Here is a 20,614-nt window from a genome sequence, read left to right on the forward strand (position 1 = left end):
TTCTTCGCGTCGATATACTTGCAAGCGGACGAACTCGATAAGCGAGTCACATATATCGACTTACCCCGCCCCCGATGAATTTCCGCATAAGGGCATATTTTTGGCCTCGTCCACGTACCAATTAGCTGCACGACACGGATAACGATAAAGCGCAATTTAATAATTGTTTATCGGAAATTAATTTTTTACAAAAAAAAAACATTTCGTGACTTTCATGAAACAATCAATTGGTCGGACAAATAATTGCATCTCGTTTTATCTCGCACAAAGCTCTTCATTAACGTTGACATTTAAGCTTAAAGGTATAGTACTGAAATATCATACGGCTTATAGCCACCGATTGTATTTTGTGAATTTTTTTCAAACAAGATATTTGCATGAGCAATAATTTAGAAAACATGAAATCTTTCAAACATTCTCTTTTCTTTCATTATATTCCGATCTCAAGTGATTTTTCGGACTTGTACACTTTCGGATTTTCACGAATGATTGCGACTTTGACGCTACTTACTTTCGTTACTATTGAATCGATCCCAATTCTCGGCGGTGAGATTACCCCAGGAGCCGTCCTCAGGAAAGTTTTTTATACACTTTTGCGTGAGGACCCCCATGTAAATCTGGAGGCCCATAAGCGCAAAGACGGAGAGGGAGAACATCGTCAGGATTATCACATCGCGCAGGTTCTTCACGGATTCTATCACAGCGCCGACAATGGTTTTCAGACCTAGACAATGAGAATAGAAGGATACAGTGGATTTCAGTGTGTGAGGCCTGTAACAACATCTCTCGGCGGCAGCTTGGAGAGACACCGATCGGCTTGTCGTGCGAACGAGATGGCGGTTCGATTGAGGCAGGCATGTGGATGAAGTGTGAAATGAGTATCTGTAGGAAGACTCGACAAAAAAGAGAAACAAAAAAAAACGAAAGAAAAAATATTTAATTTTAAACGGTGAGGGAAGAGAGCATCTCACGACGCACGCGTTTTTTCGATGTACGCTCCTATAATCGAGATAAAAAATAAACTAATAATTGTCAAAGAGATCTTTCTTTCGATAAATCAGACATGATATGTGATCAAGCTTTTTTTTTGTCTCCGTCCGAAAAAATTTGAAGCGCATCGAATTAATCGATACTTTATACAATGAGAACAGGGGAAAGAAATGAAAGCAGAAACAGAGAAGAAATAAACCTGGAAGAGAGACTGGATTTTCGTAGAGCAAATATGAAAATACCGGATGCCAAGTGGAGAAAAAATGGAAGGTGGCAACGACGCATGAGGGAGGGAAGCGATAGAAGCTGCAGTGAAATGAAACTGTTGTAAACGTGTGACGAGATACGGAAAACGTGTACAACGATCGCGGAGCTTGTATCTAGGATCACTACATGTGTATATATATTTGCGTCTACAACCACTTCTATCTCTAAGCATACCTGGTACAATAGCGACAGTCTTCAAGGCTCGGAGGACTCGAAATGTCCTGAGAGCGGCAAGGTTGCCTAGATCTATGCCCATCGTCACATAACTGCAATACACCCGAACATCACACACATTACAGTGATACAAACAAAAAGATAAAACGAGTTAAGAAAAAGAGATCGGGGGGCTGGGGAAATAGTGGTAGTTTTTACGCAAACGCTTACTCGCTACATTTCCTATGGCCTACCAAAAAGTCTGCACGAACTGCAAATGTATAAACCGTAAAGTAGGTAGCTATTACTGCATGCACGATTCAATGTAACACAGCCGTGCGCCGCTTGCCACGGATTCCAAGATTATTTGCATTATTTCCATCGATAACTTTTGAAGCTATGACATTGAAACAAATTTATAAAGCAAATTCGATTGCGTTATTTTCTTTTACTTCTTCGTTATACATTTTCCGACATTCTTGTAATTTCTGTATTTTTCTTCGTGTCTCAAAGGATTCATTCGATAAATAAATAAAACAATTTTTCACGCCGTCTCGTATCCTTAATTTACTAGTATTATATTGCATTCTCGAAGAGACAAAATAGTTTCTCAAGTTCCAGTTATTTCTCCCACTTGGGAAAAGCAATGCGACATTAAAATTTCAGAAGCTATAGTTTTAATATAAGCGCTTCTTAAATCTTCGGAGTAGAACATGAAATCCCCATAATCGTTTTCCGATATCGCTGATAGCTTCGTCGCGAGAATAAAAGAGAAAAAAGAATATAATTTTTTTGAAAAAAATGAACGATTTTGCAAATAACAGCAAGAAGTTTGTTGAATCCCGTGGCACGCGATTGGCGATATTACGATGCGCAGTCGAATATCCGCGTATCGAATAAAATATACACGTAATCGTAATCATCTATGAACAATTACTGAAGTATAAGAGAATGTATATATAGAGATATGTATATATATGTACTAAAAACTACAACAATTATATATAGTCAACTGACTTTATCGACTCGACGTAAAAAATACTAATGTCTAATCAACATATTACGATGGCAATTATAAGAGAACTCTCCTTTAATAGTCACTAATAGATAAGAAATAATACTATCCCTATCTAGGTGTCAACTAAGTTAATAAGTACCTAGAATATATATAAATACACCCCAGAGTATGTATGCGTGTATGCGCGTACGTGTCTGTATGTGTATTGTAATGGGGCGTGAGATGTGAACGAAGATCGTATATTAATCGAAATGCTACGGAAATCTTACGGTTAGCGTACTCAACGGATCTAGCGGAGTAGTCTACTGTCGTAACCTGGAATGATCTAACTTGATGCTAATTAACATTTCGTGGATATAACGCGTCGCTATTAAACGTTAGGTATATACAAAACTGTCCATAATTTACCATATATTTGTCGTATAATATATATGTTTAGTAATCCATCTTTTTACATTAATAGCCAGTAAATTCTCTCTTATATTTTTCACTCTGTTTACTATTGAAATAATTTATGAATATAATAGAGTTTCTGTATATAAAGATCATCGTAAATTTTAGGAAAGCCAGTTTTTAGGTTTCTGAAGTCTGAAAAAGATAAAGGTACGATAAATTCCAATCTTTGATATCGACATTTGCTACGAAGTAATTAGCCCGATATATTTAATTTATACGAAGATAAGAGATACTCTTCTTCATTAGTATGCGCAGGATCTCCACGATGACTTTCTCTCGACAAAATGGCGACGATCCTTTTGCCCCTTTTTTTCTCCATCATACTCTATCAGTCTGATGGGTAAAAACCGTACTCGCGTCTGTCTTTTTATGTTTCATTTTCGTTCTCTCGTTCTTTCTCTTTCTCTCTCTCACACACACACTCTCTCGGTCTGTCTCTTTTTCCCTCCCTTCTTCTCTTTAAGAAAAATAAGTTTTAACTACTCACGCTAAAGCTATAACTACGAAGTCGAGCCAATTCCATGCATCTCTAAGATAGGTAAAAGGCTGCAGAATGAAACCCCTCGCCATCACCTTAACGGCGGACTCAAATGTGTAGATGCCCGTAAATATCACTCTGAAAACAACAAACACACCACTCAGCTTTTTAAATGCGTCTTATGTCGTGATTGTTGTCTATCTCTGTTTCAGTCGTGTTTAGAATCACGGCTGAAAAAGAACGCGCAAACAACGTTCTCGCAAAATACGAGAGAGATTTCTACCAAATTTATTACAATTATATTTGATATCTATAATTATTAAGTTAATTATTTTATTGCATCATTATATAACGAATACGCTATCTGCTATTGTACCTCTATAACGTAATCTCACAACAAATCTATTTAATAAATGTAGAAACATGCGAGCGAAGAAATTTTATATTAAATGGCATAATATTGCTTTTTAGTCAACAAGATTAATCGTATCTATTCAGCGATAATCTCTGACCATTAACTCGGCATCTATTTTATCGCGTATTAACGTGTACAAATTAACTATGTATATTCGCATCATCAGGCACGATTCACACAAACGAATTATTCGTAGTGAATTTTGTGAAACATATTTTATCACATTAGGGATGGAGCCGTCACATATAGCATCGCTTAAATGCAATAAAACGGTATAATGTACAAAATAATAAAAATTTCCTATTCTCTCTCTTTGCATTCAGCGCATCGATGCTGACATACAACAATTATAAATATATAATAATATTAGTATTAACAAATATTATTTATCTCTCTGGCTCACTCTTGAATCTTTATAGATTGTTTTCTGAAATTTTGCAAAACTCGTGAAAACTACGTCCGAAAAAACTTGCAGTAAAACGCTGCAATTGATCGAATCGTTCGCGTCATTTGTCTATCACCTTCTAGTGCTACCTCTAGAGAGACTAGTACAAAACTTACCAACGGAATACAATTTATCACAGTTTCTACTCATATATTAGAGCTATAACACGTAGAACATTATACTTAAAATATCTATTTTTTTACAACACACATATGATTATCGTAAGCCTTCAATGAGATTTCCTCATTTAATGAATAACAAAATAGCTGAATATAAGTATTAACAGATAGACAAGCTAAAATTAAAAAAAAAAATTGATAATTGATGATGATAAACTCATCTCCAGCTTAGGCACTTGTTGGTTCACTAAACTACGCAGATTTGCAATCACTTAAGTGCGTCTTTGTATATTTTGAAAAACAGATATTTTTGTCTATATGATATTTATATAGTTTTAATTTCGCTTGCATTCGCAAAACTCGACGGTGAAATTTATTTGCTGAGACGTTTTCTTTCTTTTCAAATACCTTTAACCGCAGTCGAAAAATAATCAAGAGAAAAAATAACCGGAAGTTAGATGTGTTAATATATATCATAATTGAAATGAATAATATTAAACAATATATCCATATAGTTACATCACAATCGCGTGTTTCATTTTATCAAGTTTTTAATATAACGTCAATGACGCTACTGATACAGGAATCAAATGTTTCGAGATTTATTATTTCATAGATTCATCTGAATATCTAAAATTATTTTTCTCTTCCGATAATTATGTCTTTTATAAGAAACTTGATTAACCCTTCGCTTGTTGTAATTATATAATTTATCCTGTTTCCTCATCAACCATTCGGTTCTCGACATAGTCATCGATCGCAAATGAGAATGGCAAAAGATACTTACTCGGTGGACTCGATGGTGGGCGAAGTGGGCATGATCATAAGTATACAGTTAACCAATATCGTGGTGATGATGAAGAGGGAAAAGACCGGGTGAACCAATATGTAAATGGCCACACGTCGTATTGGGTTGAACGGATCGAGCAACCACATCGCGTCCGTCGCTGAAAACCTGAATATGTCCTTTCCTTTGCTAATGACGACGAAGGTCTGCAAACAAATGCATATTTTAAAATTCATTGTTGCATATTAACCGCATATATAAAACTACTGAAAGAACGCTTTTTTAAATCGCTTTGTGCTGATCTTTATGTTTAATTGCATGTCGCAAAAATATAAATATTAAAATAATACATAAATATAACTTTCTCTTAGTGACATATCAATTTATCTAGATTCAATGGTCAATAAGAATATATTTTTCTGAACATAATGATAAAAAATTTATCGCAAGTGAAAAAATCGATCTAGAAAACTACGCGAAAAATAGGTTTCCTCTTGAATTAATAATTTCTGAAAGTTCTATACGCCCATAGGCTTAAGTTATAAAAAGATCTTTATATATGTATGTGTATACATAATGGCTTTCATCGCATGCCATTACAGTTGTAAAAGAGTTACACAAAGTAAATTATGTGCTTGAAAGCCAAAGTTGGAAAATAGCTGCACCAGATGCAGTTGGTTGCGCGACGTGGCCACCCTTCTAATATTCTACATCTCGCGAAAACTCACAGTACCTCTAAAAGAGTTAAACTAAATTAGTGCGTCAATATAGCTGAATACCCTTTGATTGTGGTAGTAGCTATCGATATCCTCGAGAGGTGTGGAGGCCAACTCGGGTGGAAAGTCGTTGTGCATTCGGACCGGGATCGGCCCTCCCTGCTCGAACATCGGATCCGGCTGAGGACCTTCGTCCTCGTCCTCGTCGTCATACCGTACCTGCGAACGAGATGCTCGTAAGATTATCTCGCGATACGCGAATTGTCCCGTCACACATCGTTATCACGGTCATTTTTCGCTCGCGCAAAATATGATGTTCGAATTCTCGCGAAGAACTATTATCGCGAGAATAAAATTAAAAAATATACGAGAGAGATATTTGAAATTCAAATTCTATCGAGAACAGAATTGTTCGAGCAGAATGGTAACATTCCTTTCAGCGAATATATGACGCCGACGTGTAGAGAGAAAAAAAAGATTGACCTCGCCCTTCCTTGTCGCGCTTTAAATTTTGTAAAGGTAATTTTTAATGCGTCCATTATTTTTCACGCGGGAGCGAAAGTCTCGCACGGAAGATCAAATTGGGCCATCGCATATATTCGCAATTTTATATTCGAGTATGAAGAGCAACACTATATATAGTCGAGCACACAATAAACGATACAAATATTTCCAAAAAATATCCATTTCTTCGATCGTAAATTAAACGGACAATAGATTCGATGGTATTTGCATTTACATTTCCACATTTGACGATAGTAATGTATGTACAGGATGCACAAATTTATTTTCAATAATACTTTATTACTCTCATTAAAAGTTATAACGAAAAAAAGAAACATAAAACAAATAGTTATTAGAAATACGTATAATCATATAAAAAGTTTTTAATATTATATAAATTATGTCAATTTTTTTGCAAAGAAGAAGTATGAATCTCGTTATATGTTCATTAAAAAATTTTATTACCTCACGTAATTTTCTGCAAAGTTAATATTCTGTATATTTTTTTATCATGCTATATTTCACGCGTGATTAATGAAAATAAAAAAATTGAGACATTATAATATACATATATTTATACGAACGTTCTGAATATGTACTATCAGAGTATATACATATATGTTGGTCGTAAATATATCAACTTGATCGCGCATCGAAGGGCAAAAACCACACGGCATCATATTTGACTTTCTCGTATACGAAATGCGAACGTGAAATATTCAATCGAATGAATATTCGAACAAATCGCTTCCCTTTGGAAATATTCATCCGCGTACTTTTCTAAATGCACCAGTTACTCATAACCCGCTTTTAGATGAGCCTTATAAGCTCTGCTGCATCGTCACCTATACATCGCGAAACAGATTCTCGAAATCTAATGAGATCGATGTAATAAGCGTAATTACATACTTGTCACGTGTTGGAGCTAAAATCGTAAAAAGAAAAATCTCATTTCCCTACAAACCAGATTTTCCAATCAAACTTACTGAATTTTCCGTGATCGCTCATCGAAAACTCAAAGAATTATTGTTATAACTAATTGCAAAATTATCTAAATCGATAAATGACGGTAATAAATATTAAAAACAAAAAAGTTACATATAATAAAAGATGAATTATGTTCGCGTGCTAAGTACGTAACAAATTCGAGCCATAACATACGAACCTGAAGAAGGTCCATGTGATCTGCTCGACTTTGGCCCGCGATTCGAATCTCTCTCTCTCTCTCTCTCTCTGGTCGAGTCATAATTAGAAATTTCTATTTCTATTTTTCTATACTGAGACTCTCGACTAATATGGCCTAACGCTAAACACGATATAGCTCTATTCTAATTTCTATCCGATTCGCTATGACGTAGAGAGTACGATAATCTTCATTTATTCAAGTATGTCTCCCCTACATCGCTCAGAACGGTTTATACAGTCGGCGTTTATACGCTTATGTAAATTTATGCGACAAGTTTAAGATCTTAACTTTGCTAAACGATTTCACCGAGATTTATTCTCGTCAGCGAAAACGCAAAGTGCGATAAAATCTCGCAAAACGATAAGATCCGCTCGATCAACTTCGCGATCCGATGAAAAATATTCTAACCGGAGACTCCTTGCGGAGCTCCACGTGTCCGAAACTCCGAGGCGAGTGTGTCCTACACCCTGATAAAGGTATGTCTACGCTAAAGTGTGTATACGATCTAATTGACTAGGACTAATTTGCGCAAGCCAAGTGTTTTATATAATATATATACGTCGGTGGTTCTCAGCGCGGGAAAAATTCTCTTGCGGAGCGTGCTCGTGCGTGCGAGAAAATATCCGCTCGTTGTCGAATCCCGAGGATGGAGATTCGATCGCGAAAACCACCCTCTGGTCACCGGACGACCTCGTCGTCCCGGCGTCTTTTGGATTCGACCACGAGACGGACGCAAATTTTGAAAGCAGAGCGCGCGAGTCGAGAAGCCGAGCTGTCTCGTTCCTCTCGCGCCGAACTTGACGCTTTATTGTTAGACTAGATCTCTCCCGCCATGGAGGCGCCTCCGGAGATGAATATTGTTTCCAAAGTGTCTGAACGGAGAACGGCGAAGCCTTTCGGACTTGCAAGTTTTCCTAAAATATTGCGCGACGAACTGTAAATCAATAACGATTCCAGAAGACGTCGCGGTTGTTACGCTTTTCCATTTCATAGTACGCGACTCGCGTACTTTGCTCGCTCGAATAAAGCAGCTGCAACGCCAGTGCGCGCCAGTTCATTCAAAAAGAAGAAAAAAAAAAAAGAGAAAGAAAAGGAAAGAAGTCAGCGCAAGCGTTATACATGTATGTCATGTACATACGATCTATGTAGGCATTTACCAGGCGACTACGCGACCTCCGCTCGAAATATTTATGTCATATCACTCTGTGCGTTACACTGGGTGTTTCTCGATGTCATATCATATTTTTGAAAATTCTACTCGTATTTCTCGCGTCAAAAATGACACATTTGTGTTCGTTTCTTCAAATACGCGCAGTCCAAATAGCTTTTGAAGTCATTATCAGATTTGATACATCTACCAAATCCAAATTGAATTATTGCGTAGTCAAGTCTAGGATTAACTGTAATAGCTTCGACGAGATGTCGATTTGTTTACCAAGAAAGCTATCAAAATTCTGTTATATTTGCAAAGGGATATGCTTGATGCACATTTGTTAAATATTTCTATTTACAGTAGTATGTCTCGATAGTTTTAAATATAACTCACAGTTGTCATTCGTTATAATTAAAACCGCAAGCTCTCACCAGCTGTAAAACGTATTCAGAGTACAGAAATGCACAGAGTCAACAAATATATTTCGAAAGAACGTCGCGCGTTAAAGCGCAAGCACAGTTCGCTTCTGATTGTAAGACGTCAAGACACTTGCCAAGGAACGTGTAATGTGTATTTGCAAACAAACAAGGGGCAATATATAAAAGCACGCTGCTTTGTATCGCGCGTGTGTGTGTGTGTGTGTATGTTTTGTGTGCATTATTATCAGTAAGAAGACCTCGCCACACAATGTTTTCGTCCACGATGTAATACCCAGAAGAAGAATTACTCGCGATCGCGATAAGAGAGATACTCGAAAAGTCCGCGACATTGAGATATCGCAAGCGCAGGCGAGTTCTCTCTCTATCTTGCCGAGAATAGTTCGTCGAATTAATTAATCAAAACATTTCGAATTCAATGCTTCGCGGATTAAACTTGCACATCTTTGGTATCTCGTCGATATATCGATTCGGAATGATGACGCTCGGGAATCGATACACCGTGGCACGCAAAGAACCAGGGATTGAAAACCTTCGCGACCATTTAAAACTCGTAAATGCAGATTCTTTCGTAATCGATAGTGACGTTTAAAAAAAATATTAGACTTGAAAATCGCAAAAAAAATTAAAATTTATACCGAGATTATTGCAAACAATTTGCCAATAAAAATATTGCTCTATTGACAAAATAATCTATCAAACTATCACTTTTTACGAATGTATTCTGCTCTATTTTATAATTCAAATAGATAAAAATAGATAATAAATGTTTTTCATAAAATTCATTAAACGAATATGTTTAAATATATTATAGACTTCTGTCTAATAAAATTGAAATAACTCGAAAGAGAGTGGATGATAAAATCGGCAGCGCGTAAATGGAGTATGAATTATGCTCCGATGTAAAATCGCTCATCAAAGATACCGATTTTTTTCTTCGACATATTCGAAAGAAATTGGAAAGTTCATTATTCTTGCTTTCAATCCCTGTACAAAATGTGGACAAGTATATTGTATATCGTATGTATATGTGTATTTGTGACGTCCGGCAGTGAATGACGCGTGTCTAGTCGATCGGCCAAGTGCTGTCGAGTGAAGAGAAATCGTGAGATTGTGTCCGTGTTTACGCGTGTGTATATATATGTATGTATAAATGTATATGTATGTGGTTGGCGTAGGTGACGTGTGTGTGTGTGTGTGTGCACGTGTACGCGTGTGTATGTTAGTAAGGTAGAAGTCGGATGAGATAGAGAGCAGTATTACTTAGCGTGACGTAACGTCTTACTTCTTTTTTCTTTTTCTTCCGTCCATAACCTCCCTGAAATTGGAGAAATGGAGAAACAGTCGTTATATACACACAGAGATACAGAGAATACGGGGGATATGAATAAAGAAGAGAGAAAAAAAAATATATGCTAATATATGCAGTAACATAGAGAAGGGACGCGCCACGCGATACACTCGATTCACAGTAGTTTCGGAGTAGTACGAGCTGAATGGTATGAACAAATAATAGAGAAGAGAAAGAATGAGAGAAAGTGAACAGAGAAACAGATCTAAAGGGTAGATGGTGAGGAAAGAAAACACACAATGTTTACATCACGACATAGACACACGACAAGGAATACGTAGGATCAGGTAAACCGGAAAGAGGGTTCTTCAAGCACATCGAGATCGAGATTGGATTAACTGTCGAGGAAAAAAAACGTAACTCGATTATAGACAAGATACTTTTCGTAACAAAGAACTATAGGTTCTTGAAACTTCAATAAACGGTTTTATAAAATAAAAACACTTTACATTGTTCTTTAATGCTTCAAGCCGGAAATATTTTTTGTTCGGAAAATCGAATGTGAATCTTAAAAAATGTATACATGCTTTGAACAGCTGATTAATATGACATATCACAGAATTAATAAGAATAATTTCTGCAATTGTACAGATGCACCAAATAATAAATTATGCAGCTCATCGAAAATTTGCAAAAGCATTACGATACATTCTTAGATTTTTAAGGCTCATTTAAGACACGGACGATCGATGATAATCCAGTCTCGATCTCGCTTTTCCCTCGTTCTCTCCTTGACCTTTCATCGCTGGAGTATAATACAAGGAGGCAATAAAAGGAGAGGATTTGCTTTTTTTGTAAAGTAATTTTCAAACAGCGCGATCAATGTTGAACGATGGACCAGAAGAGGAAAAAGAGGAAGAGAAGGAGGAGGAGGCGGGGAAGGTTATAATAAATAAATCCGCTCCTTTTATCGGCTGTTATATAGTCGGAGGCAAATTAGGAGTTCTAATTATAAGGATGTAAAAAGGCTCGTTCATGGGATTGAGATACATTGATACGCTCCTCCTATGGTGGATAATCATACCATCTTTCATCGCACGACACTCGCGGGGTTATTCATTTAGCGCAAGCTCGGCGAAGAAAGACGAATGGAGGAGAGAGAGCCACGACACACGAGCGGTATTCACGCATAAAAAACGTATATGCATGTATATGTGTGTATATATACATATGTACATATGTATTATACATATATGATAAACAGGCACAGATAAGTGACACTGCAAACATATATATCGAGCTTCGCGCGTATGTGGCATATCTTTCATAACACACACAATACATTGCTTGACGACATATATATTTATATATATATATATATACATATACGAGGGTAAGTCAAAAAGTAAAGGGACAAATAAAAAAAAACACATTTATTTTAACCTATGTGGAAAATTTACATATCATTTTTCGACATAATTCCCACCAACATCGATACATTTGATCCACTACTTAATAAGCTTCTGTATTTCATCCTGGAAGAAAGATTTGGGTTGGATGCGTAGCCAGTTATGCACCACTGCAATGACCTTCTCATCCGAAGAAAAATTTTTTCCTCGTAGTATTTCTTTTCTTTTTTTTCTTTTTTCTTTTCATCTTTCCAACCCAAATCTTTCTTCCAGGATGAAATACAGAAGCTTATTAAGTAGTGGATCAAATGTATCGATGTTGGTGGGGATTATGTCGAAAAATGATATGTAAATTTTCCACATAGATTAAAATAAATGTGATTTTCTTTATTTGTCCCTTTACTTTTTGATTTACCCTCGTATATATATATATATATATATATATATATATATATATATATATATAAACAGATAAGGGTGAAGTAGTCGTCTCGATAAAGATAGTTACATCCTCACTACAGTGGCGATAGATCAAGCGAGCAATCAACGCGACAGTCGGATAGGGTAAGAGGATCAGGGTGAGTTTGTTGCAGTCGGAAATGTATGGGAAGAAAACAGATCTCGCAAACGGCGCTACAGCTAAAGGCACAGGAAAATCAATACAGCTCATACTTAAGATCGATCAATAGACAGATCTGTGCACAATGATTTTTAAATGAACTAAAATTAAATTGCAATAATAAAACCTCTTTATCGATTCTTTATCTTAAATTTTATTATTTGTCCATGTTGCTTGTTCAAGTAGATTGAATTGTGTGAATCATATAGATGCGTTATTATTGTTTGTGTTTATCTTGGTTCCGATATACTTTCAAAACTGTATTTTATCCATTTTAGTTTTGATCTGTTTTATTTGACATTTTGCTAACTTTTTTAATTAAAACTATTCCTTTCATAAAAGAAAAAACTTTATAACTTTAGAAAAATATATCTAACGTTAATATCTTTCAATGTTGCAAAGTTGTTATATTACTGTTGCCTATAATTGGTCGTTGTTCGTTTCGATTATAATTTATAAGAGTAAGTATTACATGATCTTAAGTATGAGTGGCAATTAATGGGAAACTTTTAGCGTATATCATATATAAACGCCTGTGGGCGCAATGGCTATCGGCTGATGAAGAATCAAAAAACGAATTCTTCAAAAGTCTGTAAGATAACCTGCATAATTTTCACGTTAAGCGAATGCTATTTTTTTTCGCGCATCGAGACTTCTAAAATTGTTATATATATATCACTCGCTTTATATATTTACATAAACACGTACGAAAAGGACGAAAACGATTACGTAGGAAAATTAATTTGATCGCACATAAACTTGGCAGGAAAATCAGCAGCGTCAGATAAATATTCGTTTTAATCGACATTTGACTCTAATTAAAAAAATATTGTACAATAATAATAAATTGAAAATAAATAACAAACTGTAGGAGAGCGATACATTTTTTGCGCAGAACTCTCTCTCTCTGAAATTTTATTTAATATATTCATAATATTCATATAATATATTTTTTTATTCGAATGATGTGTTGGAATCTTTCGCGATATAATTTAACAGGATCAAGAATATCTGAATCGTCACCGAATCGCGTAATTTATTTGGCGCTACTATAAGAAATGCCCTACACAAGTACGCACGTACGATCAATTATGCGTCGATGTAATTAATGCGCGCGCGAAAAAAAAATTAAAAGATATATACGCGTTCGTGTATCGCACACGACCGCGTTCGTACCTCGCCTTCGGCTCTTCTCTGCTGAAGCTCCCGCTGCCTGGCCTCTTCCTCGGCGATGCGAGCCTGGATCGCTGCCAAGGACTCCCGCGTGAACGGACGGAACAAACTTCTTTCTTCCTCTGATAAAGAGTCAGAAACTTCGGACATTGTCTAGGCTGCACACAGCTGAGCCACCTTCCTGCGAACGATTATAAAATCGCAAAGATGAGCGAATAGAAAAGAGGGCTCAAACGGTATCAAAAAAGATATCGATAGATCGATACATGTCAAAGTCATGTACTGATCTAACACTCGCTTAGATATTAACATTCTTCGTAAATTAATAAATTGATGGCGTTAAATAAAGGTACAATAACAGTATGACAAAGAAAAAAAAATAAATATCCAGACTCATTTTTGCGACGCGGTTTTAAATAAACTAAAGATACGGGAAAAAGTGAGCAGAGAGGTAAAGGTGAAGAGGGTGACATTCACCCTCTCGGATACTCACTTTTGATCGGTGCTAACAGTTCCTGAAGTGTGGTGTGCGCGTATCCCACGATGCGGGGGGGTAGTAGAGTTGCTGCTGCGGCTGACGGGGACGACGGGTCCGGTGCTGAGGGTGGCTCGAGTTGCCGGCTACCAGCGGCCGGTTTCTGGGCGTCGTCGATTCGGAACGCGTCGTGCCGATGATGCGGTCACACGGCGCCCTTACGTACGCTCGGACGGATAAATGCGCTCCGTGCAGCACGTCGATTGCCGAAAAGTTGGATCCGCCGTTGCTCTTGCTGTCCCTTTTCTGGTCGATCGCCGTCAAGCGAATACTGCTGCTGCTGTTGCTGCTGTTTCTGCCGTTACTGTCGGTGCTATCGCTACTTCTAGCTTTGTTTCTGTTGCGGTTCAAGCTGCTCTTGTTGATGCTGCTGCTGCTACCTGAATCTCGTTCCAACGAAATGGCGACGAGAAATGACGAACGCGCTGCGGCAGTGCGTGCTATGTCGGGGACCGTCCAACGCGAACCAAGATTTTTCATGTCCGACCTAAGAGAAGTCGAGCAAGAAGCGACTACGTTGCGTGATAAGATCTAAGATATCGTAATTCCGATATGTATATATACAAATGAGCGCAAACATCGGGTACATTATCGAGTCGCGTCATCAGTTTTTGTTTTCGCGATACAATTTACTACAGTGGAAAGGAGATACGCTTAAATGCAAGGTATAATTCAAGGTCATTTGTCCATCTTGTATGCAGCTTTTAATTTTAGCAGTGTTAACAGAATATTTTATGAAATATCGTAAAAATTCACGAGAGTCATTATTAGGCTGTATAACGTCAGCGAAATAAATGGGAAACGGGAACTATATATTCCTGCAAATGAACTACGTAAACGAGATGCATTAATGCATACTCACGTGTGAATGAAGCGACGGGTGCGATCAATCCGTTATCCGAAATAACATAGTCTAGTCTTCGAGTCGGTCGATATTTTTATCTGCAACAAAAGAACGGATGAGAAATTAAATAAGTTTAAAAGTTCGCTTCTCTCATAAATTAATAATATAACGAATACCCGAAATTAAGATTCCGCTATAAAATATACACGACACATCGCGACACGGATGCTGCGCCATGGCTTACGTCATATAATACTCTACATCAATATTTGACATTCATGTTTGCGAGATAAGATCTTTTTCAGAAAGGCTCTATTTCAGCCTTCAGTAAGACAACTAAATTTCTATCGCGACGAAGCGAAACTCGCAACTCGATGTCTTCGTGTGACAGGACGAGATGACTTATTTCGCGCTCGACGCAATTTACATACCGCGTTGCGGAAATAAACTTGTTCGAAGCGCGAAGACGCTGCGGGGAGAGACTTTGGCAGGGAATTTCCGCGCGAATCGCGTACCGCTATCTGTGCACGAGCGAAGCCGCGGAAAGGTGTCGGTGGTCTTTGACCGAGTTTCGCGCGGTCGATCATCATCCCGCCGAAACTCGGTCACACGCGCTCGTACCTCGGCGACGGCGGCGACGCCGAGCGCCCGGCCCGACGAATACGCAACGCAGGAGAAAAGTAAGAGTGAAGGGCTCCAGTGGAACAAGCGCGTGCAGGGTCGGCCGCTCCGTGCTCAATACGGAACTTTTCCCCGCTTACTCATATTTACAATTGTAATCGCGCTATACTCTTTCGTATTCAACTTCCGTTTCTTAGAGACAGATCAAATCTGATTCCACTGATGATTATAGATAATTTCAGAATTTGTGGAAATTTATACAAGCTTGTGCGAAAATTACAGTACGATTATGGTTTTCTCTCTCTTAATCGATTCGATATACTGAATCTTTTTGTATTTATTAAAAACATCATGTTCACAAATCGCAAGCTTCTTTTTTGATAAAGATATTAAGAGAGATTGAGATTCCATAAAGATTATTTCAAGACTCCTAAAAGAATTGGCAATGTATTATAAATTGCAGTATTTATAGTATAAATATTATCTCTCTTCTCTCTCGTCTCTCTTTCTTTTAACGATTATTTGAACGACGAGTCTTTTATCAAGAAAGAAAATTCGGAATCCTTCATAAAATAATGCTTAATTGCTCAATTGTATTTTTTTTACAAGTTTTATGATACTTGATCTCTATTCCTATTTTCTACTTATCATGTACAATTATTTTATTACAACTCTTGCGTTGTAAATGAGTCGTATAAACATAACTTAATTATTGAAAGCAAATAAATTAATTACATATAAATCTAGACTTTATTAATATACTTTATTTCTCACGCGAAATAAAGAGCGCGCGTTTTATCAAATTATATTTTCGTAAAGTTAATCGAGAAGATTTAACGTCAGAATTTTACAGCTCGCGAAATATATAGTGTTGTTACAATTTAATTGCTAATCCAATTATATCCTCGTACTAATTGCGACTGTGGCCATGGGCGAAAAAAAAATGTCTTCTGCCTCGTTACATTAATCGCACATTCGTCTATCCTCAGCTGACGATAGCATGTCTCTGTAGAGAATGACTCGCAAAAGTAGAACAAACCTATATCTTGTTTCTAACTGAGGCAAAAAGGAGAGGATGAAGTAAGAGGGAGTCGGATAGCAACGCGACTTTTATTATTCAATATTCTTGCAAGCTAATTTCCCATTTCAATATAGATACGCAGTAGCATCGGACAATTACGCTATCTTTGATACAAGCGTATCTATATCGCGTTTTGTTATTCGGAGTTTATAGGTTTTCTCTATAGATTTTCTTTTTTTTTATTTACAAAGATAACAAGAGCCTGGCAAGCGAGAGATACAAGAGAAAACGATGGGTTACGACAATGCTACGAGACGGTCGCGAATCATTTAATGCGTATTTCTTTTTCACTACGCGGCGAGATTGCAAATAATGCAAATTTTGCGCAGTGGAGATATACATATGTGATTTTGCTTGCTTAAAAATATTTTTTTAATTGTTCAAGAGAACATAATAATAACAGTCCATTATTACGCACTATTTATTTTTGGTCAAATTATAAAATTATGAAAAATTTTAAAAGACAAGAAATTATAATTGAACTTTCTAAATTGTTCTCTAGCTAAAGATAATTAATTGTTCTCACACTCTCTTTTGTTTTTTTTCCAATCTTATATTTAACATCTATAAATAAATAATTTTGTAAAAAAAAGAAACGAGAGAGATATTATACTGTACATCTCCGCGTTTATATCAAAATTTTCTGTAATTTTATACCGGAAAGCGTATACATTTGTTCGAGAGGAGATCGTTAAAGTAATTATTTTTTCGAATCGACTTGACTTATGGCCTTTCGGTCACATGCGCGGGACACGAGATAACGCCGTAGAGAAGTCCTGTAATTAATCATTAAGAGAAGAGTTATACAGAAACCGCGAAATAATTAGCCGATTTCTCCTATTACGTATTGAATGTGCGCCTGATCGTGAGTTGTATTTCACGGATATAGAATTGCAATAAAAAGCGGCACTCTGCCAGCGTGCGAAGCAAGAAGAAACGAGGTCAACTATATCTGCGACAAATCGGCCTTCATCGAGAAATTATATGCGGTAACGGAAACGACTGGCTACATAGGATTTAACAAGTAATTTTTCTGAAAGAAATTACTCTTTTCCGATCCCGTGTGTTTATCTCTCTCTCTCTCTCTCTCTCTCTTTTTCTCTCTTTTATTTCTCTCCAACCATCGTATTTGCTAACCGGAATATAAATGCATTCTTCGTTTCGTTTTATATTTATAAGCTTTGGATTTACTCGAGATAACGCTTTTTTTTACCTTTTTTTCATTCGAATAAAGTAAGAAATGCGCATACGTGTAGTAAGAGAGTTGGAAAGCTGTTAAATATGATTAGCATTACGAGTTTTTGAAATGAATATAAAGAGACATAAAGAAAAAAAGAAAGAGAAGAAAACGAGAAAAAGAATATATAAAGTTAAAGAATATATAAAATATAAATTATATATAAATGCCACACAAGCTAACAGAATATAAAATATAAAATAAGAGGAAATGTAGAATATTAATAAAAGATAAAGAGAGAGAATAACACTTTAATGCTAATTAGGAATATGTCTGCTGTAGAGAAATATGCATTGGCGGTTTCACATTTTTATAATTTATATTTCCCATAAGTCCGAGATTATGCAAAATAACTGAGAATTTACTCGCGCAAATTTCGATACAATCGCAATATCAAGAGATGCAATTCGGCAGGTGAGGATTTACGGGTTATTCGATTAACGATCGCAAATGAATTAATGCCGAACGGAAGCCGAACCGAGAGCACTATGCCGAGGCACTTTTCCGTGCGTCGTCGTTCGCCCATTTGGATTGCGGATCAATAAATAGCCACGGTGCATACATCCGCACGACGTCGGTCGTGCAAAACGATGCGCGATCCATATCAATCTCGACGTGCACGCGGAAATGAGACACGGTTCGTCGCAGGCATCAGTTATCAACAAATCAATCGACTTTACTTTCCCCTCTTTTACGTAATATCAATCTTGATTTTCAAAGATTGTTCAATAAATATTATTACTGCAGAAAATGCAGCAAGCAAAAACTCTTTCCGTTTAAATAACTTCGTACAATCGCTAAGAAAATATTTAAACTGTGTTGAAAGCTACAAAAATATCCAAGCTATTCCATTCGAAATATTCGATTAAGTATACGAATTTTTTAAAATATTATATAAATATTATACGAAACAATAAATGCATATATATATATATATATATATCAGTATTATGAAGAGAAAATGTTTACATAAATCAGACATATCGGGTTTAAAATTATCCAATCAAATTATTGACACGCAATATTTTTCAGCGACTGTGGACCTCATTTGGAGAGCTCTTGTATCGATTGCAGTAACTTGCCCGCTGCGGATGCACTGAATGAACGCGACTCGAATAAGCAGCGCGGCAGCGGAGTGCATCCGCACCGGGCGGATTGATGCACTTGACTATAGAATGCTCTGCAGTAAAGAGGCGAACATTTTGCGAGCATTTACCTTAAATTCGAATACCTTGGCGTGAAAAAGGGAGAAAGAGAGAGAAGGGGGTATATTTGACCTATAACATCTTTTCTTCGTATGCATTTCAATGCGCTCTGATGCAGCATTTTGCAACGGAAGCTGCGTACGTCAAATTCATTAATTATAACAAATTCATTAATATATAACGACTATTGTACAAACACGAAATATTGTAATATAATATCAAATTATTCGCAGCATACTTGAAGCGAAAATCTTCGACGTTCAACATCGTTATGCTTTCAATTGGTCTCAAGCTATATCGAGAGAGACGCCATCGTCTTGCGCCAAGAATATAATACATAAATAGCTATTCTCCATAAAAGAGTTGTTTGTCTCTTGATACACAATTACGCTTCATAACTGCTTTCCTCGAGAAGAATCGAAAACCGAAACCGTCTCTAAGTTATTGCGTCGAAGACAGACCATTAATAAGAAGTTCAAATTTTGAATCGCGATGTTTGCATTTGCAATGCAATATGTATATTTCGGGGAAACTTAAAACTTTGGGACGTCGTGAGGCTTGGCGGAATAATTCATTCAGAAATATTTGTCACTTTTTTATAGGTCACATATATGTATAATGGACACGGTTTCCTTTATTGGTTTTCCTGGGTCGCCTCGTTCCTTCTGAAAAGTGTCTATTCCTGAATATGTATAAGACATATATAGAGAGGAAGGGTAGATTTTGATTAGGAAAATCGCTGACCCTCGCTAAGGAATTCTGCTAAATTATTGCGCTGACGATCGATCCAATCGGACCCGTCCTCTTTTGGGAACCAAGAGGTTCGCTGAATGAGCAAACGTGAATCGTCAGCCTGGTGGTGCATATGCGTAATCCCATCGCCATGTTCATGGACCCTACCCGGTGGCGCCACCGGAAACTACCCCCGTGAAGGAAAACCCTTCCAGTTGCTGGTGGCTGGCTGGCTGGCTGGCTGGTGGGGCGACGCCGACGCCGACGTCGCGTGACGTCACAAACCAGGCCGGGTACGTTGCGGAAAAACGTTGTCATGACGACGACCGCTGACGCTACCGTCGTCGTCGTCGTCGCCGCCGTACCGAGGCTTCGCCAATGCCAGAGAAAAACGATCGGAAAAGAAAAAAAAAAAACACCGAACGGAAACAAAAAAAATGTAAAGGACGCAACGTGGGACACCGTTGCGTGCGTCACGCAATTGTACGTCGTCGAAAATCTCGCGACCTCAACACGCGGAGAGGATAGGGTTCTACATCGTAGAACCCCTAGAGAAGGAAAGAGAAATAATCGGACGTGGATAGGTCGAATGATACTCGCGATAAATTAGGCAAGTCTATTTGCCCAGGTGAATTGGCACGATATCTTTACGAAGCAGCAGCATCTCGTTATGCATCGAGCAACTCAGCATTCGCTAAAGCTATTGAAAACATTTGCATATTCTTTGTGCCTCCAATCTTAAT

At 37.2% G+C, this 20,614-nt stretch overlaps 1 protein-coding gene across 33 annotated transcripts in view; it reads right to left on the minus strand.

Moving 5' to 3' along the window:
- Window positions 1-14,250, minus strand: part of Para (sodium voltage-gated channel paralytic) — a 47,766-nt gene extending 33,516 nt beyond the window's left edge. For 21 of the 33 annotated variants that reach the window (XM_083040910.1, XM_083040914.1, XM_083040905.1 and 18 more), the window contains exons 1-9: window positions 14,110-14,250; window positions 13,620-13,797; window positions 10,410-10,442; window positions 5,908-6,063; window positions 5,129-5,334; window positions 3,372-3,500; window positions 1,432-1,523; window positions 512-724; window positions 65-125 (exon numbers count right to left, since the gene is read on the minus strand). In XM_083040910.1, the coding sequence (XP_082897036.1) occupies window positions 65-125; window positions 512-724; window positions 1,432-1,523; window positions 3,372-3,500; window positions 5,129-5,334; window positions 5,908-6,063; window positions 10,410-10,442; window positions 13,620-13,766 (1,037 nt within the window). In that variant the 5' untranslated portion in view covers window positions 13,767-13,797; window positions 14,110-14,250. The remainder of the gene's footprint in view (window positions 1-64; window positions 126-511; window positions 725-1,431; window positions 1,524-3,371; window positions 3,501-5,128; window positions 5,335-5,907; window positions 6,064-10,409; window positions 10,443-13,619; window positions 13,798-14,109) is intronic. The other 12 variants (XM_083040913.1, XM_083040916.1, XM_083040906.1 and 9 more) reach the window with 1 other exon arrangement.
- Between the last annotated feature and the right edge of the window lie 6,364 nt (window positions 14,251-20,614).

Source organism: Prenolepis imparis, unplaced genomic scaffold, assembly GCF_030444845.1.
Source record: "Prenolepis imparis isolate NDT839.2.m4 unplaced genomic scaffold, iyPreImpa1.0 SCAF_6, whole genome shotgun sequence".
Lineage (NCBI taxonomy): Eukaryota > Metazoa > Arthropoda > Insecta > Hymenoptera > Formicidae > Prenolepis > Prenolepis imparis.